Below are 21666 nucleotides of genomic sequence, written 5' to 3'. Positions count from 1 at the left end.
TTATACTACAGAAACATATTTTATATATATATATATATATATATATATATATATATATATATATATATATATATATATATATATATATATATATATACATATATATATATATATATATATATATATATGTATATATATATGTATATATTTATTTGTTTGTTTGTTTGGTTGTTTGTTTTATTTTAGAGTATGGTATAAGTACTCTAAGGAAAAAAGATTATGGCATGTCCAAGCTCGACATTGTATTACTGTAATTTAATATCTCAAATTTAATTTACTTACATCTTATATGTAAAAAAAGACAGCCAGATTATAAATGCACAGGCTCCAGAGTTGAAATCTTATTCAAAAGCAATAATATGTATTTTTTTTAAATAGTTAATTATTATGACCTATTTAGTAACAAATTGTTATAAAAGCAACACAATTTTACATTTTCAAGCAGTTTCAAAGCACTTTTCAAACACTAGACCAAATTTGAAACATATTTAAGCATTCCCAGAACCCTTTAGAACCGTAACCATAACTGTATTATGTACTGTTTTTTTTATTGTGTATGTTTTCACATGGTATGTTACCTGGCCTCTAATGTCGATGTCTGCATACTTATGCAGCAGTGCCCTCACAATCTCAACATGCCCACCTCTTACAGCTCCAATCAGCACAGTGTCTCCACTCTACATGGTTAAAACAAAGCACACGATAAAAATACATCACGTTACAGTCATTCTTCTCCATGATTTATGTTCCGTTTCTGATTTCTGTCAGGTTTGTTGTGAGGATTAACCCACCCTGTCTGGGATGTTGACATATGTGCCGGCATCAAGCAGGTCCTGCACGATCTCAGTGTAGCCCTCTTTAGCGGCGATCATCAGAGCTGTGTTTCCGTCCTTATCAGTCATGTTTACATTGGGGTTCCTTTTCAGAAGCTCTTTAACCACCTCTGTATATCCTCCTTTCACAGCCACGATCAGTGCTGTCATGGAGTTCTGTGTGGGAAAGATTAATAAAATGAGTCCAAGAATCCCTCAAATGTAATAGTGCTGAATCAGTGCTTTACAAAGGATGGAGGCCTATTTTGGGGTAGCCAGCAATCATTCAAGTGGGCAATAGATTCAATTTTAAAATTTATTTATATTTATATATAAAATATATAATCAAACAAGACTCCCACAGTCTTTGAAAACATTACTTTAAGATGTTCATTGCAATTCTATAAAAATATGAACAATAGGCTTCAGTCTACATATTTTGGGATTATATTTAGTAATATGTTTATTTAGTTTGACAAATTTGAGAAAGAAAATAGATTATGATATGATATGATTTTTGATATATATATATATATATATATATATATATATATATATATATATATATATATATATATATATAAAGGAAACCTCCATCTATATATATATATATATATATATATATATATATATATATATATATATATATATATATATATATATATATATATATATAATTTCTAATTATGTTAAGTTCTAAATTTTTAACAGTTAGTAACTGTGCTATAAATAATTATTTTAGAATCCTTATCTTAAATTCCTACCAACTAAACACTAGAAAAGTTAAAGGACCATTAAAAAATTGTGTGGTGGACCGCAACAGTCCAAGCGCTTGAGCATCATTGTGCTAAATGATAAATACATACCGCCCCCTCCTGGTCAACATCGGCTCCGTTCTCCAAAAGGTGCATCACGCAGTCATAGTGGCCTTTTCTAGCAGCCCAGATCAATGGCGTGGTGCCGTACTGAAAGGATACAATATGATGTTATATTATTAATGTACATATCTTTCACCTTTAATATATTTTACAACTAAAATGTAAAATAATTAATATTTCTGAGTCAATACAAATAAAGTTAGAACAAAATAAAAACAGAACATAGCACAACTAATATTTTCAGCACCATTTTCCCACCTTCCACCAAATATGAAATTCTCTGACTTTTCCCTAAATTTCACTGAATAAAAAAACTTAATTTACATGACATCTTATAAACGTAAAACAAGCTGCTGATGATTTTAATAGCCAGGAACAACAATTGATAATTTACCCTAAGTTAATTAGTACTTTTTATTTATAGAAAAATTATATATAGCTTTTCTCTCATCTAGTTTTTACCACCCAGTTTTTGAAGTACTTATTTTGAAGAAAAGTTCTTTAAATTTATATTATCCTGCCATTTTTGGCTACATGGATGCAAGCATAAAAAGAATAAAGATGGAGCTGAAAAATGACCTAAACAAAACAGTAGACGAGAAACAATGACATATATATATATATATATATACTCCTGTTAATTTATGTTTAACAAAGAGAAGATTTTTCAACACATTTCTAAACATAATAGTTTTAATAACTCATGTCTAATAACTAATTTCTTGTATCTTTGCCATGATGATAGTAAATAATATTTTACTGGATATTTTTCAAGACACTTCTATACAGCTTAAAGTGACATTTAAAAGCTTAACTAGGTTAATTAAGTTAATTAGACAGGTTAGGGTAATTAGGCAAGTTATTGTATAATGATAATTTGTTCTGTAGATAATCAAAAAAAAAAATTTAATTATGACCTTAAAATGACTTCAAAAAAAATTTAAACTGTTTTTATTCTGACCGAAATAAAACCAATAAGACTTTCTCCAGAAGAAAAAATATTATCAGACATACTGTGAAAATGTCCTTGCTCTGTTAAACATCATTTGGGAAATATTAAAAAAAATAAATAAATCAAAGGGGGGCTAATAATTCTGACTTTAACTGTATAAAAATACTTAGGATGTCTGGATGAACCTTTTAAAGTTCTATGACCAGTGGGAATCATGTATTTTGTTAATACACCTTGGAATAACTTGGAATATTTAATTACCTTATCAGAGCAGTTGACTTTAGCTCCATGCTCCAGCAAGAGTTTGACAATCTCTGCATGGCCTCTACCGGCTGCCCAAATTATGGGGTAGACGCTGTATTGCTGCAAGTAACAACATGAAACGTGAAATGCATAATAAATGTTTTCTTAAAATTTATTATTTAATTATTTTACATGTATATGTATGTGTCTCATATGGAAGGGGAAATGGTACAGTTTTCCATCTTTACCTGGCCAGTGGTGTTTGGGTTTGCCCCATTCTCCAGCAGGACCGTGGCCACCTCAACTCTACCTTTATATGAAGCCCATGTAAGAGCAGTCCAACCCCCCTGCACCACACAAAGTCACCTCATTGAGAATGTGATTATCGTACATGTATTGCTTTTGATACCAACATTTGCTTTTTGACTGTCTCACCATGTCTCTGTGCTCAATGTAAGCACTGTTTTCAAGCAGCTCTTTGACCACCTCCACGTGCCCCTCCTTTGCTGCAGAGATCAGAGCAGACCAGCAGTCCTATCAGGGAAAAGCAAAGAGACGGTTACTATGGAAACTATTGACCGTTGACATGGTAACAGTGATGGAGCCGACTGTAGTGAAACGCCCTGTGGCACGGTGCCTCTATATTCATATACAAATCCATGCCAAATGTATTGCACAGGAATCTTAATGACATTCAATACCTAGTTTTAGAATTTTTTATATTTAAAAAAAAGACTGCTCCTGTCAGTCAAATAAAATAAAATGTATGTTAAATCTATTCTATATACAATTTACTATACTATACCTGATCACTATAGCATACAGCGATGAAACAATAGGAGACCACAGGAAAATTCTTTACAAATGATTTCTCTGGATTTACTGAATAAATAAATAAATAAATAATTTTTATTTATTATCATTATTAAATTGGTTATTCCACAAAATATGTAATTTCTTTAATAGCATTTCTTGACTTTTCTATCAGAAGAATCAGAAAGAGCTTTATTACTAGGTATGTAAACACATTTGAGGAATTTGTTTTCGTGACAGAGCTTCTACAGTGCAACAGAATGACAGAGACAGGACAAAAAACAGATATATTTTAAAAACAGAAGCAAGTAGTAAATGCAAATATACAAATTGACAAGTGTATATAAAGGTATATTATAGGGATGTAACGGTATCAGAATTTCACGGTACGATAATACCTCGGTATGAATGTCACGGTACGATATTTATATTGATTAATTTACAGGAAAAACAAAACTTATGAAAATACTCCAAAAAAGTGCCAAAAGTGTCAATGACATACAAATTAGTCATCTATCTGTAAGCTTTGAAACAGGAACTTCAATTTTAATAACAAAAAATTATTAGAGGACAAGCCATGAGTGAGATAGAGGGTCTCTTTGCGGTACAAGTCAATGTCTGCATCAATCTGAACAGTGTGCTGTGTTTCTGCAGTCCCCATGACTGTTATTAGTCGTATTCCCCAACTTGCAGGCACGTGCACACATAGGGCTCAACCTGTGCAGTGCACATGCCCTTTTTAGTCTTGGATAGAAAGTGCCCTTCCAAAATGATCAAAAGTGCCCCCGCGACGCGACACACCCTCCGTCCCGCCCTTCAGTAGGCGCGCAACAACACCGCTCTTGAGTATGCGCGCTCAACCCCCCTCTCTGCTTTACAGTACGCGCGCGACAACACAGCCGATCAGAACGCGCGCGACAACACCGCTATTCAGTACGCGCGCGACGACAACACCCGCTTTAGGTTTCGATCATCTCCAGCTCTTTATCATCCCCGCTACTAGAAGCACACTCCATTTCTGCATTACTGGATCTGTAGTGACAACAGACCGCAAAGGATGATGGCCACGCATGGGCTGATGGGAATTGTAGTTTCCGCTACCTCCCGTTCGCTTCATTCGCCTGAGCAAATTTTCTCAGAAGGCCTCTAGTTTTACAGAGTCATGCGACTACGGTAATATCGAAAAAAAATTATATTGCGATATGACGGTATTTACAATACCGTTACATCCCTAGTATATTACTACAGTATATACAACGTTATATGTGCAGCTGTTATGTGCCAATTGGCATGTAAAGTATGTTGCTGAATAAGTGTATATGTGTATAAAAAGTGTATAACAAGTAGTGATGTTGGTTCCACAATTATTATCATCAAGTGTTCATGAGATGGATTGCCTGAGGGAAGAAACTGTTTTTTGTGTCGGACTGTTCTGTTGCACAGTGCTCTGTAGTGACAACCAGAAGGTAAAACTTCAAAGAGGCAGTGTGCTGGGTGTGAGGGGTCCAGAGTGATTTTGGCAGACCTTCTGGAGAAGTACAGTTCTTGGAAAGTAGGTAAGGTTGTACCAGTGATTTGCTTAGCAGTTCCAACTATTCGATGTAGTCTACGGAGGTCAGATTTGGTAGCTGAGTTAAACCAGAAAGTTATGGATGTGCAGAACACTGATATAATTATGGAAGTGTTTCAGCAGCTCCCTTGTACCTTGGTTGAACTTCTTCAGCTGACGAAGGAAGTGCAGCCTTTGTTCAGCTTTTTTGACAATGGAGTCAATGTTATTTCCTAACATTTCTTGAGTTAAAACATTGTTTTTATGTTGTTGTTTAAAACTTAATATGAACAAAAAATGCACAAAAGCATGCACATCAATCTCTTTCTAAGCTAGAAAATATCAAATGATGAAGAGCCAGTGTGCTTGAAATGTCACAGGGTATGTGATATCCTGTTAACAGTATTTGGTTATGCCGCCTTTTATTTACTTTTTTGACCTTTCTGTTATTTCATGCAAAAGAAAACGCTCTAAATAACCATTTTAATTTCAATCTGGAATAAATTTAATCAGTTCACAAAGTGAAACCTAATTCCACTTAAATTCAGAGTAACAGAATTATCTCTTATAGACCATTTCAATGTCGTGGTCCATGAACATTTCCTGCTTGTTTGTTAAACTATTTCCTAACTGTAAGAATTTAAGATAATTTAATCATAACTTGATTTTAAAACAGCTATCTTAACATTATTTATTAATGTTTTTAGATTCTTTGACACAATGGAAATGGAAATGTAAAACAGGAAACACGTTAGGACCATTGCTAGTGTTTACATGCCTCAAACTGCTCTATTTTATTACTTATTCATAGCTGCACATTTAGCATTTTCTCACCACATCATCCAAATTGACGTTGGCACCCCTTCGGATGAGTTCTTGAACAATTTCAAGACTGCCCTGCTCCGAGGCCAGCATCAGAGGAGTCTGTCCGTTCTTTCAAAACACAATCAGAAAAACAGGAATTTAATATTCAAACACTTTAACTGCCCATCTTAAACGATATATCATTTTTTAGATGTAACTTACATCGCTTCGACCGTCCACTTCTTTGAACTTGTCAAGGTGGACTTTGACCGCAGCCAGATTCTCTTCCTCCACATAGCTGAAGAGGTTCTGGATGGCCAGAGTGGTCATCTTGATGGAGGTTGTGGTGTCCATGATTGCCACTCACTCAGACGCCCTGAATAAAACACATTGGGCAAGACTTAGATTCTACAGAGTTTCTGTCAAAATTCAAAATGCATAATGCAATAAACATGTCGGAGGATAAAGAGTAACTGATATGAAACATTTTGAGATATTCAATTGCTGAGTTAGCCTGACTGAGTGGCAGGTGATATCAGTGCACAAGAAAAGACACACGGAATGGACTTTAAATGTCAGAAATGAGGCTGGCACAGATAAGCATTACACAGGCATAACATATTCATTTTGTCCAAACGCATCCACTGACACACTCTACAATACGTTTCCACCTCTTTCTACCCTCCTGCTGTGTTGAAAATCTGGGTCTGCCTATTGTGTTGCAGGATAAACTTGTCAATTGTTTTCCAAACTAAAAATTAAAAGTATAAAATAAAACGATTCATTTAAAAAAATCTACTGTCATTCATTAAAGACTTAAAAATATAAATTTGTTATTTATTATTGAACTCCTGTAAGGGCTGGACGATTCAATACCTATAATAGATCTAATTATTCCAGGTCAATTTTTTTGATTACATTCCCTACTGCATGTGGAATCATGTGACTCTGCTATATTAGGTTTTTGTTTACAGAAGATGCAAAAATGCACTGTATAAAATATTATTTTTACAGGATAAACAAGAGTTTTTTTATTTAGAAGAGATACTGCTGATTTTTTTACTTTTAATATGAAAAAATATTCAAAAAATATTTTTTTCCAAAAGTGCAAGTAAAAAAATGTGACTTGGTTTTTTAATTTCAGTTGTTTAACGTTGATGTTTAATAAATAATGATAAAAATAAAAAAATAATAAAAATAATAATAATCATTCAATAATCGTAATCAAGTTAAAATGTTTAATTAATCAAGATTTTGATTTTAGGTCACATACGCCCAGAACTACTACTACTTATTAGGGTTGCACGGTTAACGGTACTATGGTAGTATTCCAATACTATGACTCCAAAATACTGGCAGTGCTGCTGTAGTTTTTAAACGGTAGTATCGTCATTAACGGTCTTTCGACAATACATAATGTTCCATGTGGAAAAGTCACTAAAATGTTCACACGTGTAACAATAATAGGCCATTTTATTTTTATAGTCTGTGGAGCCCTTTAAGGTTGGTAGTTTTCAGATGTTCTCTGGCATTTCAAACACACATGAATCGGTTCATTTCTTTTAATTTCAATATGATTTAATAATACAACAATTGCAAAATTCTCTTTAAAAGAATGACTCACAAAATGAAGCTTTAAATTACTTTGAATTGTTACCTGATAAGACAGAAAAAAACAATAGATGAAAAACCCAAAATAGCAAAAGGGAACATTAAAAAATTTTGGACCACATCATATAGCCTAATTTTGTTAAGAAATGCTATTTTGTAACAAATTTCGTTTAGTATAATGTGTATCTTTATTTTAATAATTTTTTTTTGTTGGTCAATTATATACAAAAAGTAAACAAAAAGAATGATACATTTTAGGTAAAGTGTCGTGCAAATGATACTTGTTTCTATAATAAGGGAATTATGAATTAAATTCAAGATCTATTATAACATGTAAAATACAGTATTTCTGACAATTTTTTTAATAATTTGAGTTATGAATTACAGTATCGCAATACTATTTGGCATTGAAGTATCAGCTGGTGGCGCAGTAGGTAGTGCTGTCGATTCGAGCTGTGATTCAAGCTGAGTCATTTGGCGTTTCTGTGTGAAAAAGAAAATGTTGTATCTGTGTCGGTTCGCAGATTTTAGAATTATACCCTCGTAAAATTATGAGTACACTCTGTTTTCCTTTACATTTTTATAATTACAGATGCATGAATTTTATTTACGCACAAAATATTTATGACAGTGATTTTATTCCATAAAAAAAATAAAAAAATTGTTAAAAAATCATGCTTAGATCAAATTGTTTTACATTTATTTTGTGTAGTTATAAATAAATAAACATATTAATTTATTAATCCGTAGATAAATTTATTAATAAACAAAAAATAAGACTATTTCATTTCTATCTGATGATTGATCACTCAATAACATTACAGAGAGACAGACAGAGAAAGCAATTAAATGTTAATTAAATACAGTACGTACAGCATTCCCAACAGCATGGTAAAAGTCCAACCACAAATCAATGCAAATAATTATTTCACATTCATACAATACAGCATATGATCTTATTTGATATTCACCAGAATGTGACCCTCAATTTAACCTTCAATACAAGCTGTTAAAATCATGAGGAAAAACAGACAAGCAATATCTGTAGCGACAAACAAACAAACAACAAAGAGAACATGGCAGCTCACTCTGGAATCCAAGAGGCTCTGTAAGCTCTATCTGTGAAACACGACCCCAGAGTTATTCTTATAAAGCAGTATGTGACAGCATAGATCCAGCACACTCAGTGTCACGCTGTCCTCTGCTTTTGTCTGGATGCCTGCAGATTGCTGACTGTGACTGATGTCTGTCTGTCTGCTCTGGAATGGCATCATACATTATTTATGGCGACCAATAGTGGTTCACGCCTCGAGTTTACAGCAAGACGCCTAGATGACTGGCAGCCATGCAATTATAGCCATCATTTATAAACTGGCATGTGAATCTACACAAACAAAAAAAAATAATAATTGGATTTACTACAAATCTTTATGGTAACTGGTTGCAAACAAATATATGGGCTCTTTAAATGTTTAAATGTTCAACTTAATTTGTGTGTTTAAATTCAACCCATATAAATTGTTTGCAACCAGTTACCTTAAAAGAAATGAAATTATTCTTTTTTTAGTGTATAAAATATACAAAGAGAGCAATAAAATTTGAATCCATAAACATTGTGTATTATATATGTTTTTATTTATTTTACAATCTTTTTTATTTATTTATTATTATATTCATTACCTTCTTTTTATGTCATACTGTCCTATTTTCTCACTCGTGTATGTATTTCTCTAAGTTCTGATGTGTGTTTTTAACGTGTATATATATGTATAATCATTGCTTTACTCATTGTTTACATAATGTGCAATGTTTTGGCAATACTTGACAAGTCATGACAATAAAGAATAAAGCTCATTTGAATGAGAGAGAGGGAAGAGAGAGAGAGGGAGAGAGAGAAACAAACACACATATACACACATTTAGATTATTATAAATGAATCATTATAAATATGATTATTATTATTCATTATTACGGTTTTATGCATACATGTTTATTGTTAAATGTATAGTTTATTCTGATTTATATTTTTTTTACTATTATTAGGCTGGCTTGTGTAGCAAGCCAGACTACTGTTATCCTATTAAACTTATTAGGCTGGCTTGTCAAAGCCAGACTACTGTTCTACTATTTAAACTTATTATTATTATTAATTTTATTATTATTCTTCTTCTGAGACTAAAATTCAAACTCTATCTACTCCTTGAACTTTCAAGCTATTACCACCAAACTCACACCAGACCTCCAAACTGGTCTGACTCGGTATGCCATATCTCCTCAGACTGATCCAACTTTCGGTTTTCCGAAAAACGTCCCGGGACTGTCGGAAAAATCCCATAGACTTAACATTGGACCAAACTTTGTGACCTCGTAACTCTGCGTCAGACTGTCGCACAGAACTCTAACTGAGCTCATTTAACTCAGACTATCAAACTGTCAATGACTGATCACCTTTAAACTTTCTAGCCACGCCCTAGCAACCACTTTTGGACCCTAGTAACTGTCCCATAGACTTCAATTCAAAAGACTCTCATTGACTTAACATGGGATCAAACTTTGTGAGTTCATAACTCTGAATCAGACTGTCATACAGACTAATGGCTGAGCTCATTTAACTCCGACTACCAAACTGCCAATAACTGATGAGCTTTTAACTTTCTAGACACACCCCTAAATACCTTATACTGCACCCTAGCAACTGTCCCGTAGACTTCCATTCAAAAGACTCTCATTGACTTAACATGGGATCAAACTTTGTGAGCTCATAACTCTGCATCAGACTGTCCTACAGACTAATGGCTGAGCTCATTTAACTCCAACTAACAATCTGCCAATAACTGATGAGCTTTTAACTTTCTAGCCACACCCCTAACTACCACATACTGCACCCTAGCAACTGTCCCGTAGACTTCCATTACAAAAGACTCTCATTGACTTAACATGGGATCAAACTTTGTGAGCTCATAACTCTGCATCAGACTGTCATACAGACTAAAGGCTGAGCTCATTTAACTCCGACTACCAAACTGCCAATAACTGATGAGCTTTTAACTTTCTAGCCACACCCCTAACTACCACATACTGCACCCTAGCAACTGTCCCGTAGACTTCCATTACAAAAGACTCTCATTGACTTTACATGGGATCAAACTTTGTGAGCTCTTAACTCTGCATCTGACTGTCATACAGACTAATGGCTGAGCTTATTTAACTCAGACTACCAAACTGCCAATAACTGATGAGCTTTTAACTTTCTAGCCACACCCCTAACTACCACATACTGCACCCTAGCAACTGTCCCGTAGACTTCCATTACAAAAGACTCTCATTGACTTTACATGGGATCAAACTTTGTGAGCTCATAACTCAGCATCAGACTGTCATACAGACTAATGGCTGAGCTCATTTAACTGAGTCTAGCCAGCAGCCAATCACTGATGGCCTTTTAACTTTCTAGCCACACCCCTAACTACCACATACTGCACCCTAGCAACTGTCCTATAGACTGTTATTAGCTGTGCTTTCAAATGCTTATAATTCTAACATGCTAATGACATGCCAATCATGCTAGCAACATGCTACTCATATGCTAATCATGCTAATGACATGCTAACTCATACTGGAAACATGCTAATGACATGCTAATTTGTACAAGAATCATGCTAGTAACATGCTAATTCATACTAGACTCATGTTAATAACTGGCCTACATGCATATCTTTGCTTAGCAGTGTACTATTGACTTGGGGGATGGCTCATCTGACTCAGACAACCAATGAGCATCTCAATATGATAATGAAGCTCACAAGCCACGCCCCCAAATTGATTCCATAGACTTCCATTAAAATAGGCCAAGATGCATATCTTTGCATAGCAGTGTCATAGAGACATGGGGGTTGGTTCATTTGACTTAGACAGCAAACCACAATCAAGTGCACTCTGTAACCTCGCCCATAGCAACAAAACAGAGTACCCTAGCAACCATTCATCAACAGCTATATCTCAGCATCAGAACATCGTAGAGACTTGGAGATTGGCTCGTTTGACTCATGCTAGCAAACGGAACTTCCTAAATGCTACACATGCTAGCAGTGATTAGCTACATGCTAATATTGACTAGCCAAGTACTATAACTTGCTAGAAATGCTTACTAAGTATAAATGTTTTATCAAGCATGTATGTGAGGCTTGCCTAGTAACCAACCAGGGTACCCTAGCAACTGCCTAGCAACCACCCAAATTACCCTAGCAACCGCCTAGCAACCACCTAGCAACGGCCTAGTAATGCCTTAGTAAGGGCCTAGCGACCACTCAGGACACCCTAGCAACCGCCTAGCAACGCCTTAGCAACCACTCAGAATACCTTAGCAACCACCTAGCAAAACCTTAGCAACCACCTAGCAACCACTTGGGACACCCTAGCAACCACCTAGCAACACCTTAGCAACCACCTAGCAACCACTCAGGACACCCTAGCAACCACCTAGCAACCACCTAGCAACCACTCAGGACACCCTAGCAACCGCCTAGCAACGCCTTAGCAACCACTCAGAATACCCTAGCAACCGCCTAGCAACGCCTTAGCAACCACTCAGAATACCTTAGCAACCACCTAGCAACCACTTGGGATACCTTAGCAACCGCCTAGCAACACCTTAGCAATCACCTAGCAACCACTCATAACACCCTAGCAACTGCCTAGCAACACCTTAGCAACCACCTAGCAACCACTCAGGACACCCTAGCCACCACCTAGCAACACCTTAGCAACCACCTAGCAACCACTCAGAACACCCTAGCAACCACCTAGCAACGCCTTAGCAACCACTCAGAATACCCTAGCAACCATCTAGCAACCACTTAGGACACCTTAGCAACCACCTAGCAACACCTTAGCAACCACCTAGTAACCACTCAAAACACCCTAGCAACCGCCTAGCAACACCTTAGCAACCACCTAGCAACCACTTAGGACACCCTAGCAACCGTCTAGCAACACCTTAGCAACCACCTAGCAACACCTTAGCACATGCTAATTCATGCTAGAATCATGCTAACAACATGCTAATTCATGCTAGAATCATGCTAGTAACATGCTAATTCATACTGGAATCATGCTAGTAACATGCTAATTCATGCTAGAATCATGCTAATAACATGCTAATTCATACTGGAATCTTGCTAGTAACATGCTAATTCATACTAGAATCATGCTAATAACATGCTAATTCATACTAGAATCATGCTAATGACATGCTAATTCATACTAGACTCATGCTAGTAACATGCTAATTCATACTGGAATCATGCTAGTAACATGCTAATTCATGCTAGAATCATGCTAATAACATGCTAATTCATACTGGAATCATGCTAGTTCATCCTAGAATCATGCTAGTAACATGCTTATTTATGCTAGAATCATGCTAGTAACATGCTAACTCATGCTAGAATCATGCTAATAACATGCTAATTCATGCTAGAATCATGCTAGTAACATGCTTATTCATGCTAGAGTCATGCTAATAACATGCTAATTTATACTAGAATCATGCTAGTAACATGCTAATTCATACTAGACTCATGCTAGTGACATGCTAATTCATACTAGAATCATGCTAATAACATGCTAATTCATGCTAGAATCATGCTAATAACATGCTAATTTATACTAGAATCATGCTAGTAACATGTTAATTCATACTAGACTCATGCTAGTGACATGCTAATTCATACTAGAATCATGCTAGTGACATGCTAGTTCATACTAGAATCTTGCTAATAACATGCTAATTCATGCTAGAATCATGCTAATAACATGCTAATTCATGCTAGAATCATGGTAGTAACATGCTAATTTTACTACAATCATGCTAATAACACACTAATTCATGCTAGAATTATGCTAGTAACATGCTAAATCGTGCTAGAATCATGCTAATTCATGCTAATAACATACTAATCCATGCTAGAAACATACTAATAAGATGCTAATTCATGCTAATAACATGCTAATCTATGCTAGAATCATGCTAATAACATGCTACTTATACTTTTTCAAACTGTTTTTAAACTAAATAAACTATTACCAACAGGCTTTGTCAAGCCAGCCTCAAAGTTTGTCTCGACGAACTTTACTGTCTAGTTAGGCTGGCTTGTGTAGCAAGCCAGACTACTGTTATCCTATTAAACTTAATATTATTATTATTCTTCTTCTGAGACTAAAAATTAAACTGTATCTCGTCCTAGGCCTTTCAAGCTATGACCATCAAACTCGAGTCAGACCTCTGACCTATTTTGACTCGAGTTGCTATATCTTTTCCGACTGATCCGACTTTCGGTTTTCCGAAAAACGTCCCGGGACCGTCGGAAAAATCCCATAGACTTAACATTGGATCAAACTTTGTGACCTCATAACTCCGCATCAGAATATCACACAGACTTCTAACTGGGCTCATTTAACTCAGACTATCAAACTGCCAATGACTGACCACCTTTAAACTTTCTGGCCACGCCCTAGCAACCACTTTTGGACCCTAGAAACCGTCCCATAGACTTCCATTGCAAAATACTCTCATTGACTTTACATGGGATCAAACTTTGTGAGCTCATAACTCTGCATCAGACTGTCCTACAGACTAATGGCTGAGCTCATTTAACTCAGTCTTGCCAGCAGCCAATCACCGATGGCCTTTTAACTTTCTAGCCACACCCTAACAACTAGATACTGCACACTAGCAACTGTCCCATAGACTGCAATTAAAGAGGTTCAGACTGATATTGTCATGCTGCAGTGTGATAGAGACATGGGGGTTGTTTTTAACTGTTCATACTGGCAAGAAGCTTTGATACATCATCAGTCTAAGCTGTCAATCAACTCCATAGCAACAAAACAGACTAACCTAGCAACGATATGGCACCAGCTATATCTCAGCATCAGAACATCGTAGAGAGGCGGGGGTTGGCTTGTTTGACTCATGCTCTTACACCATCTATCTATCTATCTATCTATCTATCTATCTATCTATCTATCTATCTATCTATCTATCTATCTATCTATCTATCTATCTATATATCTATCTATCTACCTCTATCTATCTACCTCTATCTATCTATCTATCTATCTATCTATCTATCTATCTATCTATCTACCTCTATCTATCTATCTATCTATCTATCTATCTATCTATCTATCTATCTATCTATCTATCTATCTATCTATCTATCTATCTATCTATCTATCTATCTACCTCTATCTATCGATCTATCTACCTCTATCTATCTATCTATCTATCTATCTATCTATCTATCTATCTTTCTATCTATCTATCTATCTATCTATCTATATATCTATCTATCTATCTATCTATCTATCTATCTATCTATCTATCTATCTATCTATCTCTATCTATCTATCTATCTATCTATCTATCTATCTATCTATCTATCTATCTATTTATCTATCCATCTATCTATCTACCTCTATCTATCTATCTATCGATCTATCTACCTATATCTATCTATCTATCTATCTATCTATCTATCTATCTATCTATCTATCTATCTATCTATCTATCTATCTATCTATCTATCTACCTCTATCTATCTATCTATCTATCTATCTATCTATCTATCTATCTATCTATCTACCTATATCTATCTATCTATCTATCTATCTATCTATCTATCTATCATGCTAAGAACATGCTAATTCATGCTAGAATCATGCTAGTTACATGCTAATTCATGGTAGAATCATGCTAGTAACATGCTAATTCATACTAGAATCATGCTAACAACATGCTAATTCATGCTAGAATCATGCTAACAACATGCTAATTCATGCTAGAATCATGCTAGTAACATGTTAATTAATGCTAGAATCATGCTAACAACATGCTAATTCATGCTAAAATCATGCTAGTAACATGCTAATTCATGCTAGAATCATGCTAACAACATGCTAATTCATGATAGAATCGTGCTAGTAACATGCTAATTCATGCTAGAATCATGCTAGTAACATGCTAATTCATGCTAGAATCGTGCTAACAACATGCTAATTTATGCTAGAATTATGCTAGTTACATGCTAATTCATGCTAGAATCATGCTAGTAACATGCTAATTCATGCTAGAATCATGCTAGTAACATGCTAAATCATGCTAGAATCATGCTAACAACATGCTAATTCATGCTAGAATCATGCTAATTAATGCTAAAATTATGCTAGTAACATGCTAATTCATGCTAGAATCATGCTAGTAACATGCTAATTCATGCTAGAATCGTGCTAACAACATGCTAATTCATGCTAGAATCGTGCTAGTAACATGCTAATTCATGCTAGAATCATGCTAGTAACATGCTAATTCATGCTAGAATCGTGCTAACAACATGCTAATTCATGCTAGAATCGTGCTAGTAACATGCTAATTCATGCTAGAATCATGCTAGTAACATACTAATTCATGCTATAATCGTGCTAACAACATGCTAATTCATGCTAGAATCATGCTAGTAACATGCTAATTCATGCTAGAATCGTGCTAGTAACATGGTAATTCATGCTAGAATCGTGCTAACAACATGCTAATTCATGCTAGAATCGTGCTAACAACATGCTAATTCATGCTAGAAACGTGCTAGTAACATGTTAATTCATGCTAGAATCATGCTAGTAACATGCCAATTCATGCTAGAATCATGCTAACAACATGCTAATTCATGCTAAAATCATGCTAACAATATTCTAATTTATGCTAAAATCATGCTAGTAACATGCTAATTCATGCTATAATTGTGCTAGCAACATGCTAATTTATGCTAGAATCATGCTAACAACATGCTAATTCATGCTAAAATCATGCTAACAACTTGGTAATTCACGCTAGAATCATGCTAACAACATGCTAATTCACGTTAGAATCATGCTAATACCATGCTAATCTATCTATCTATCTATCTATCTATCTATCTATCTATCTATCTATCTATCTATCTATCTATCTATCTATCTATTCATACTTTTTAAAACTGTTTAAATAAACTATTACCGTCAGGCTTTCACAAGCCAGCCTCAAAGTTTGTTCTCAAACTTTAAGAATCTAGTTATTATTAGGCTGGCTTGTGTAGCAAGCCAGACTACTGTTATCCTATTAAACTTATTATTATTAATATTATTATTCTTCTTCTGAGACTAAAAATTAAACTCTATCTCGTCCTAGGCCTTTCAAGCTATGACCATCAAACTCGGGTCAGACCTCCGAACTATTCTGACTCGAGTTGCTATATCTTTTCCGACTAATCCGACTTTCGGTTTTCCGAAAAACGTCCCGGGACCGTCGGAAAAATCCCATAGACTTAACATTGGATCAAACTTTGTGACCTCATAACTCCGCATCAGAATATCACACAGACTTCTAACTGGGCTCATTTAACTCAGACTATCAAACTGCCAATGACTGACCACCTTTAAACTTTCTGGCCACGCCCTAGCAACCACCTTTGGACCCTAGAAACCGTCCCATAGACTTCCATTGCAAAATACTCTCATTGACTTTACATGGGATCAAACTTTGTGAGCTCATAACTCTGCATCAGACTGTCCTACAGACTAATGGCTGAGCTCATTTAACTCAGTCTAGCCAGCAGCCAATCACCGATGGCCTTTTAACTTTCTAGCCACGCCCTAACAACTAGATACTGCACCCTAGCAACTGTCCCATAGACTGCAATTAAAGAGGTTCAGACTGATATTGTCATGCTGCAGTGTGATAGAGACATGGGGGTTGTTTTTAACTGTTCATACTGGCAAGAAGCTTTGATAAATCATCAGTCTAAGCTGTCAATCAACTCCATAGCAACAAAACAGACTAACCTAGCAACGATATGGCACCAGCTATATCTCAGCATCAGAACATCGTAGAGAGGCGGGGGTTGGCTTGTTTGACTCATGCTCTTACACCATCTATCTATCTATCTATCTATCTATCTATCTATCTATCTATCTATCTATCTATCTATCTATCTATCTATCTATCTATCTATCCATCTATCTATCTACCTCTATCTATCTATCTATCTATCGATCTATCTACCTATATCTATCTATCTATCTATCTATCTATCTATCTATCTATCTATCTATCTATCTATCTATCTATCTATCTATCTATCTACCTCTATCTATCTATCTATCTATCTATCTATCTATCTATCTATCCATCTATCTATCTACCTCTATCTATCTATCGATCTATCTACCTATATCTATCTATCTATCTATCTATCTATCTATCTATCTATCTATCTATCTATCTATCTATCTATCTATCTATCTATCTACCTCTATCTATCTATCTATCTATCTATCTATCTACCTATATCTATCTATCTATCTATCTATCTATCTATCTATCTATCTATCTATCTATCTATCTATCATGCTAAAAACATGCTAATTCATGCTAGAATCATGCTAGTTACATGCTAATTCATGGTAGAATCATGCTAGTAACATGCTAATTCATGCTAGAATCATGCTAACAACATGCTAATTCATGCTAGAATCATGCTAACAACATGCTAATTCATGCTAGAATCATGCTAGTAACATGTTAATTCATGCTAGAATCATGCTAACAACATGCTAATTCATGCTAAAATCATGCTAGTAACATGCTAATTCATGCTAGAATCATGCTAACAACATGCTAATTCATGATAGAATCGTGCTAGTAACATGCTAATTCATGCTAGAATCATGCTAGTAACATGCTAATTCATGCTAGAATCGTGCTAACAACATGCTAATTTATGCTAGAATCATGCTAGTTACATGCTAATTCATGCTAGAATCATGCTAGTAACATGCTAATTCATGCTAGAATCATGCTAGTAACATGCTAAATCATGCTAGAATCATGCTAACAACATGCTAATTCATGCTAGAATCATGCTAATTAATGCTAAAATTATGCTAGTAACATGCTAATTCATGCTAGAATCATGCTAGTAACATGCTAATTCATGCTAGAATTGTGCTAACAACATGCTAATTCATGCTAGAATCGTGCTAGTAACATGCTAATTCATGCTAGAATCATGCTAGTAACATACTAATTCATGCTATAATCGTGCTAACAACATGCTAATTCATGCTAGAATCATGCTAGTAACATGCTAATTCATGCTAGAATCGTGCTAGTAACATGGTAATTCATGCTAGAATCGTGCTAACAACATGCTAATTCATGCTAGAATCGTGCTAACAACATGCTAATTCATGCTAGAAACGTGCTAGTAACATGCTAATTCATGCTAGAATCATGCTAGTAACATGCCAATTCATGCTAGAATCATGCTAACAACATGCTAATTCATGCTAAAATCATGCTAACAATATTCTAATTTATTCTAAAATCATGCTAGTAACATGCTAATTCATGCTATAATTGTGCTAGCAACATGCTAATTTATGCTAGAATCATGCTAACAACATGCTAATTCATGCTAAAATCATGCTAACAACTTGGTAATTCACGCTAGAATCATGCTAACAACATGCTAATTCACGTTAGAATCATGCTAATACCATGCTAATCTATCTATCCATCTATCTATCTATCTATCTATCTATCTATCTATCTATCTATCTATCTATCTATTTATCTATCTATCTATCTATCTATCTATCTATCTATCTATCTATCTATCTATCTATCTATCTATCTATCTATCTATCTATCTATCTATCTATCAATCTTTTCATACTTTTAAAAACTGTTTAAACTAAATTAACTATTACCGTCAGGCTTTCACAAGCCAGCCTCAAAGTTTGTTCTCAAACTTTAAGAATCTAGTTAGGCTGGCTTGTGTAGCAAGCCAGACTACTGTTATCCTATTAAACTTATTATTATTATTCTATATTATTATTCTTCTTCTGAGACTAAAAATTAAACTCTATCTCGTCCTAGGCCTTTCAAGCTATGACCATCAAACTTGGGTCAGACCTCCGAACTATTCTGACTCGAGTTGCTATATCTTTTCCGACTGATCCGACTTTCGGTTTTCCGAAAAACGTCCCGGGACCGTCGGAAAAATCCCATAGAGGTAACATTGGATCAAACTTTGCGACCTCATAACTCCGCGTCAGAATGTCACACAGACTTCTAACTAGGCTCATTTAACTCAGACCATCAATCTGCCAATGACTGATCACCTTTAAACTTTCTGGCCACGCCCTAGCAACCACTTTTGGACCCTAGAAACCGTCCCATAGACTTCCATTGCAAAAGACTCTCATTGACTTTACATTGGATCAAACTTTGTGAGCTCATAACTCTGCATCAAACTGTCCTACAGACTAATGGCTGAGCTCATTTAACTCAGTCTAGCCAGCAGCCAATCACTGATGGCCTTTTAACTTTATAGCCACACCCTAACAACCAGATACTGCACCCTAGCAACTGTCCCATAGACTGCCATTAAAGAGGTTCAGACTGATATTGTCATGCTGCAGTGTGATAGAGACATGGGGGTTGTTTATAACTGTTCATACTGGCAAGAAGCTTGTATACATCATCAGTCTTAGCTGTCAATCAACTCCATAGCAACAAAACAGACTAACCTAGCAACGATATGACACCAGCTATATCTCAGCATCAGAACATCGTAGAGAGGCGGGGGTTGGCTTGTTTGACTCATGCTCATACACCATCTATCTATCTATCTATCTATCTATCTATCTATCTATCTATCTATCTATCTATCTACATCTTTCTATCTATCTATCTATCTATCTATCTATCTATCTACATCTTTCTATCTATCTATCTATCTATCTATCTATCTATCTATCTATCTATCTATCTATCTATTTATCTATCTATCTATCTATCTATCTATCTATCTATCTATCTATCTGTCTGTCTGTCTGTCTGTATCCATATATCTATCTATCTATCTATCTATCTATCTATCTATCTATCTATCTATCTATCTATCTATCTATCTATCTATCTATCTACATCTTTCTATCTATCTATCTATCTATCTGTCTATCTGTCTGTATGTCTGTCTGTCTGTCTGTCTGTCTGTATCCATCTATCTATCTATCTATCTATCTATCTATCTATCTATCTATCTATCTATCTATCTATCTATCTATCTATCTATCATCTATCTATCTATCTATCTATCTATCTATCTATCTATCTATCTATCTATCTATCTATCTATCTATCTATCTATCATGCTAACAATATGCTAATTCATGCTAGAAACATGCTAGTTACATGCTAATTTATACTAGAATCATGCTAACAACATGCTAATTCATGCTAGAATCATGCTAGTAACATTCAAATTGATGTTAGAATCATGCTAACAACATGCTAATTCATGCTAGAATCATGCTAGTAACATGCTAATTCATGCTAGAATCATGCTAACAACATGCTAATTCATGCTAGAATCATGCTAGTAACATGCTAATTCATGCTAGAATCATGCTAACAACATGCTAATTCATGCTAGAATCATGCTAGTAACATGCTAATTCATGCTAGAATAATGCTAGTAACATGCTAATTCATGCTAGAATCATGCTAACAACATGCTAATTCATGCTAGAATCATGCTAGTAGCATGCTAATTCATGCTGGAATCATGCTAACAACATGCTAATTTATGCTAGAATCATGCTAGTAACATGCTAATTCATGCTAAAATCATGCTAGTAACATGCTAATTCATGCTAGAATCATGCTAACAACATGCTAATTCATGCTAGAATCATGCTAGTAACATGCTAATTCATGCTAGAATCATGCTAACAACATGCTAATTCATGCTAGAATCATGCTAGTAACATGCTAATTCATGCTAGAATAATGCTAGTAACATGCTAATTTATGCTAGAATCATGCTAGTAACATGCTAATTCATGCTAGAATCATGCTAACAACATGCTAATTCATGCTAGAATCATGCTAGTAACATGCT

The 21666-nt window shown here is 35.0% G+C and overlaps 1 protein-coding gene across 10 annotated transcripts in view; it reads right to left on the bottom strand.

Annotated features, from left to right (window-relative positions):
* kidins220b (kinase D-interacting substrate 220b) overlaps nucleotides 1–21666 on the bottom strand; it is a 56997-nt gene that overhangs the window by 30607 nt on the left and 4724 nt on the right. For 5 of the 10 annotated variants that reach the window (XM_005160637.6, XM_005160638.6, XM_005160639.6 and 2 more), the window contains 8 exon segments: nucleotides 6274–6427; nucleotides 6082–6180; nucleotides 3321–3419; nucleotides 3134–3232; nucleotides 2904–3005; nucleotides 1679–1777; nucleotides 792–989; nucleotides 579–677 (listed from right to left, as the gene is read on the bottom strand). In XM_005160637.6, the coding sequence (XP_005160694.2) occupies nucleotides 579–677; nucleotides 792–989; nucleotides 1679–1777; nucleotides 2904–3005; nucleotides 3134–3232; nucleotides 3321–3419; nucleotides 6082–6180; nucleotides 6274–6405 (927 nt within the window). In that variant the 5' untranslated portion in view covers nucleotides 6406–6427. 10 annotated transcript variants of the gene reach the window in all.

This window comes from Danio rerio, chromosome 20 (assembly GCF_049306965.1).
Source record: "Danio rerio strain Tuebingen ecotype United States chromosome 20, GRCz12tu, whole genome shotgun sequence".
NCBI classification, from domain to species: Eukaryota; Metazoa; Chordata; class Actinopteri; order Cypriniformes; family Danionidae; genus Danio; species Danio rerio.
The sequence above is the reverse complement of the archived record's forward strand: the minus strand, read 5'-3'. Positions and strand labels throughout refer to the sequence as shown.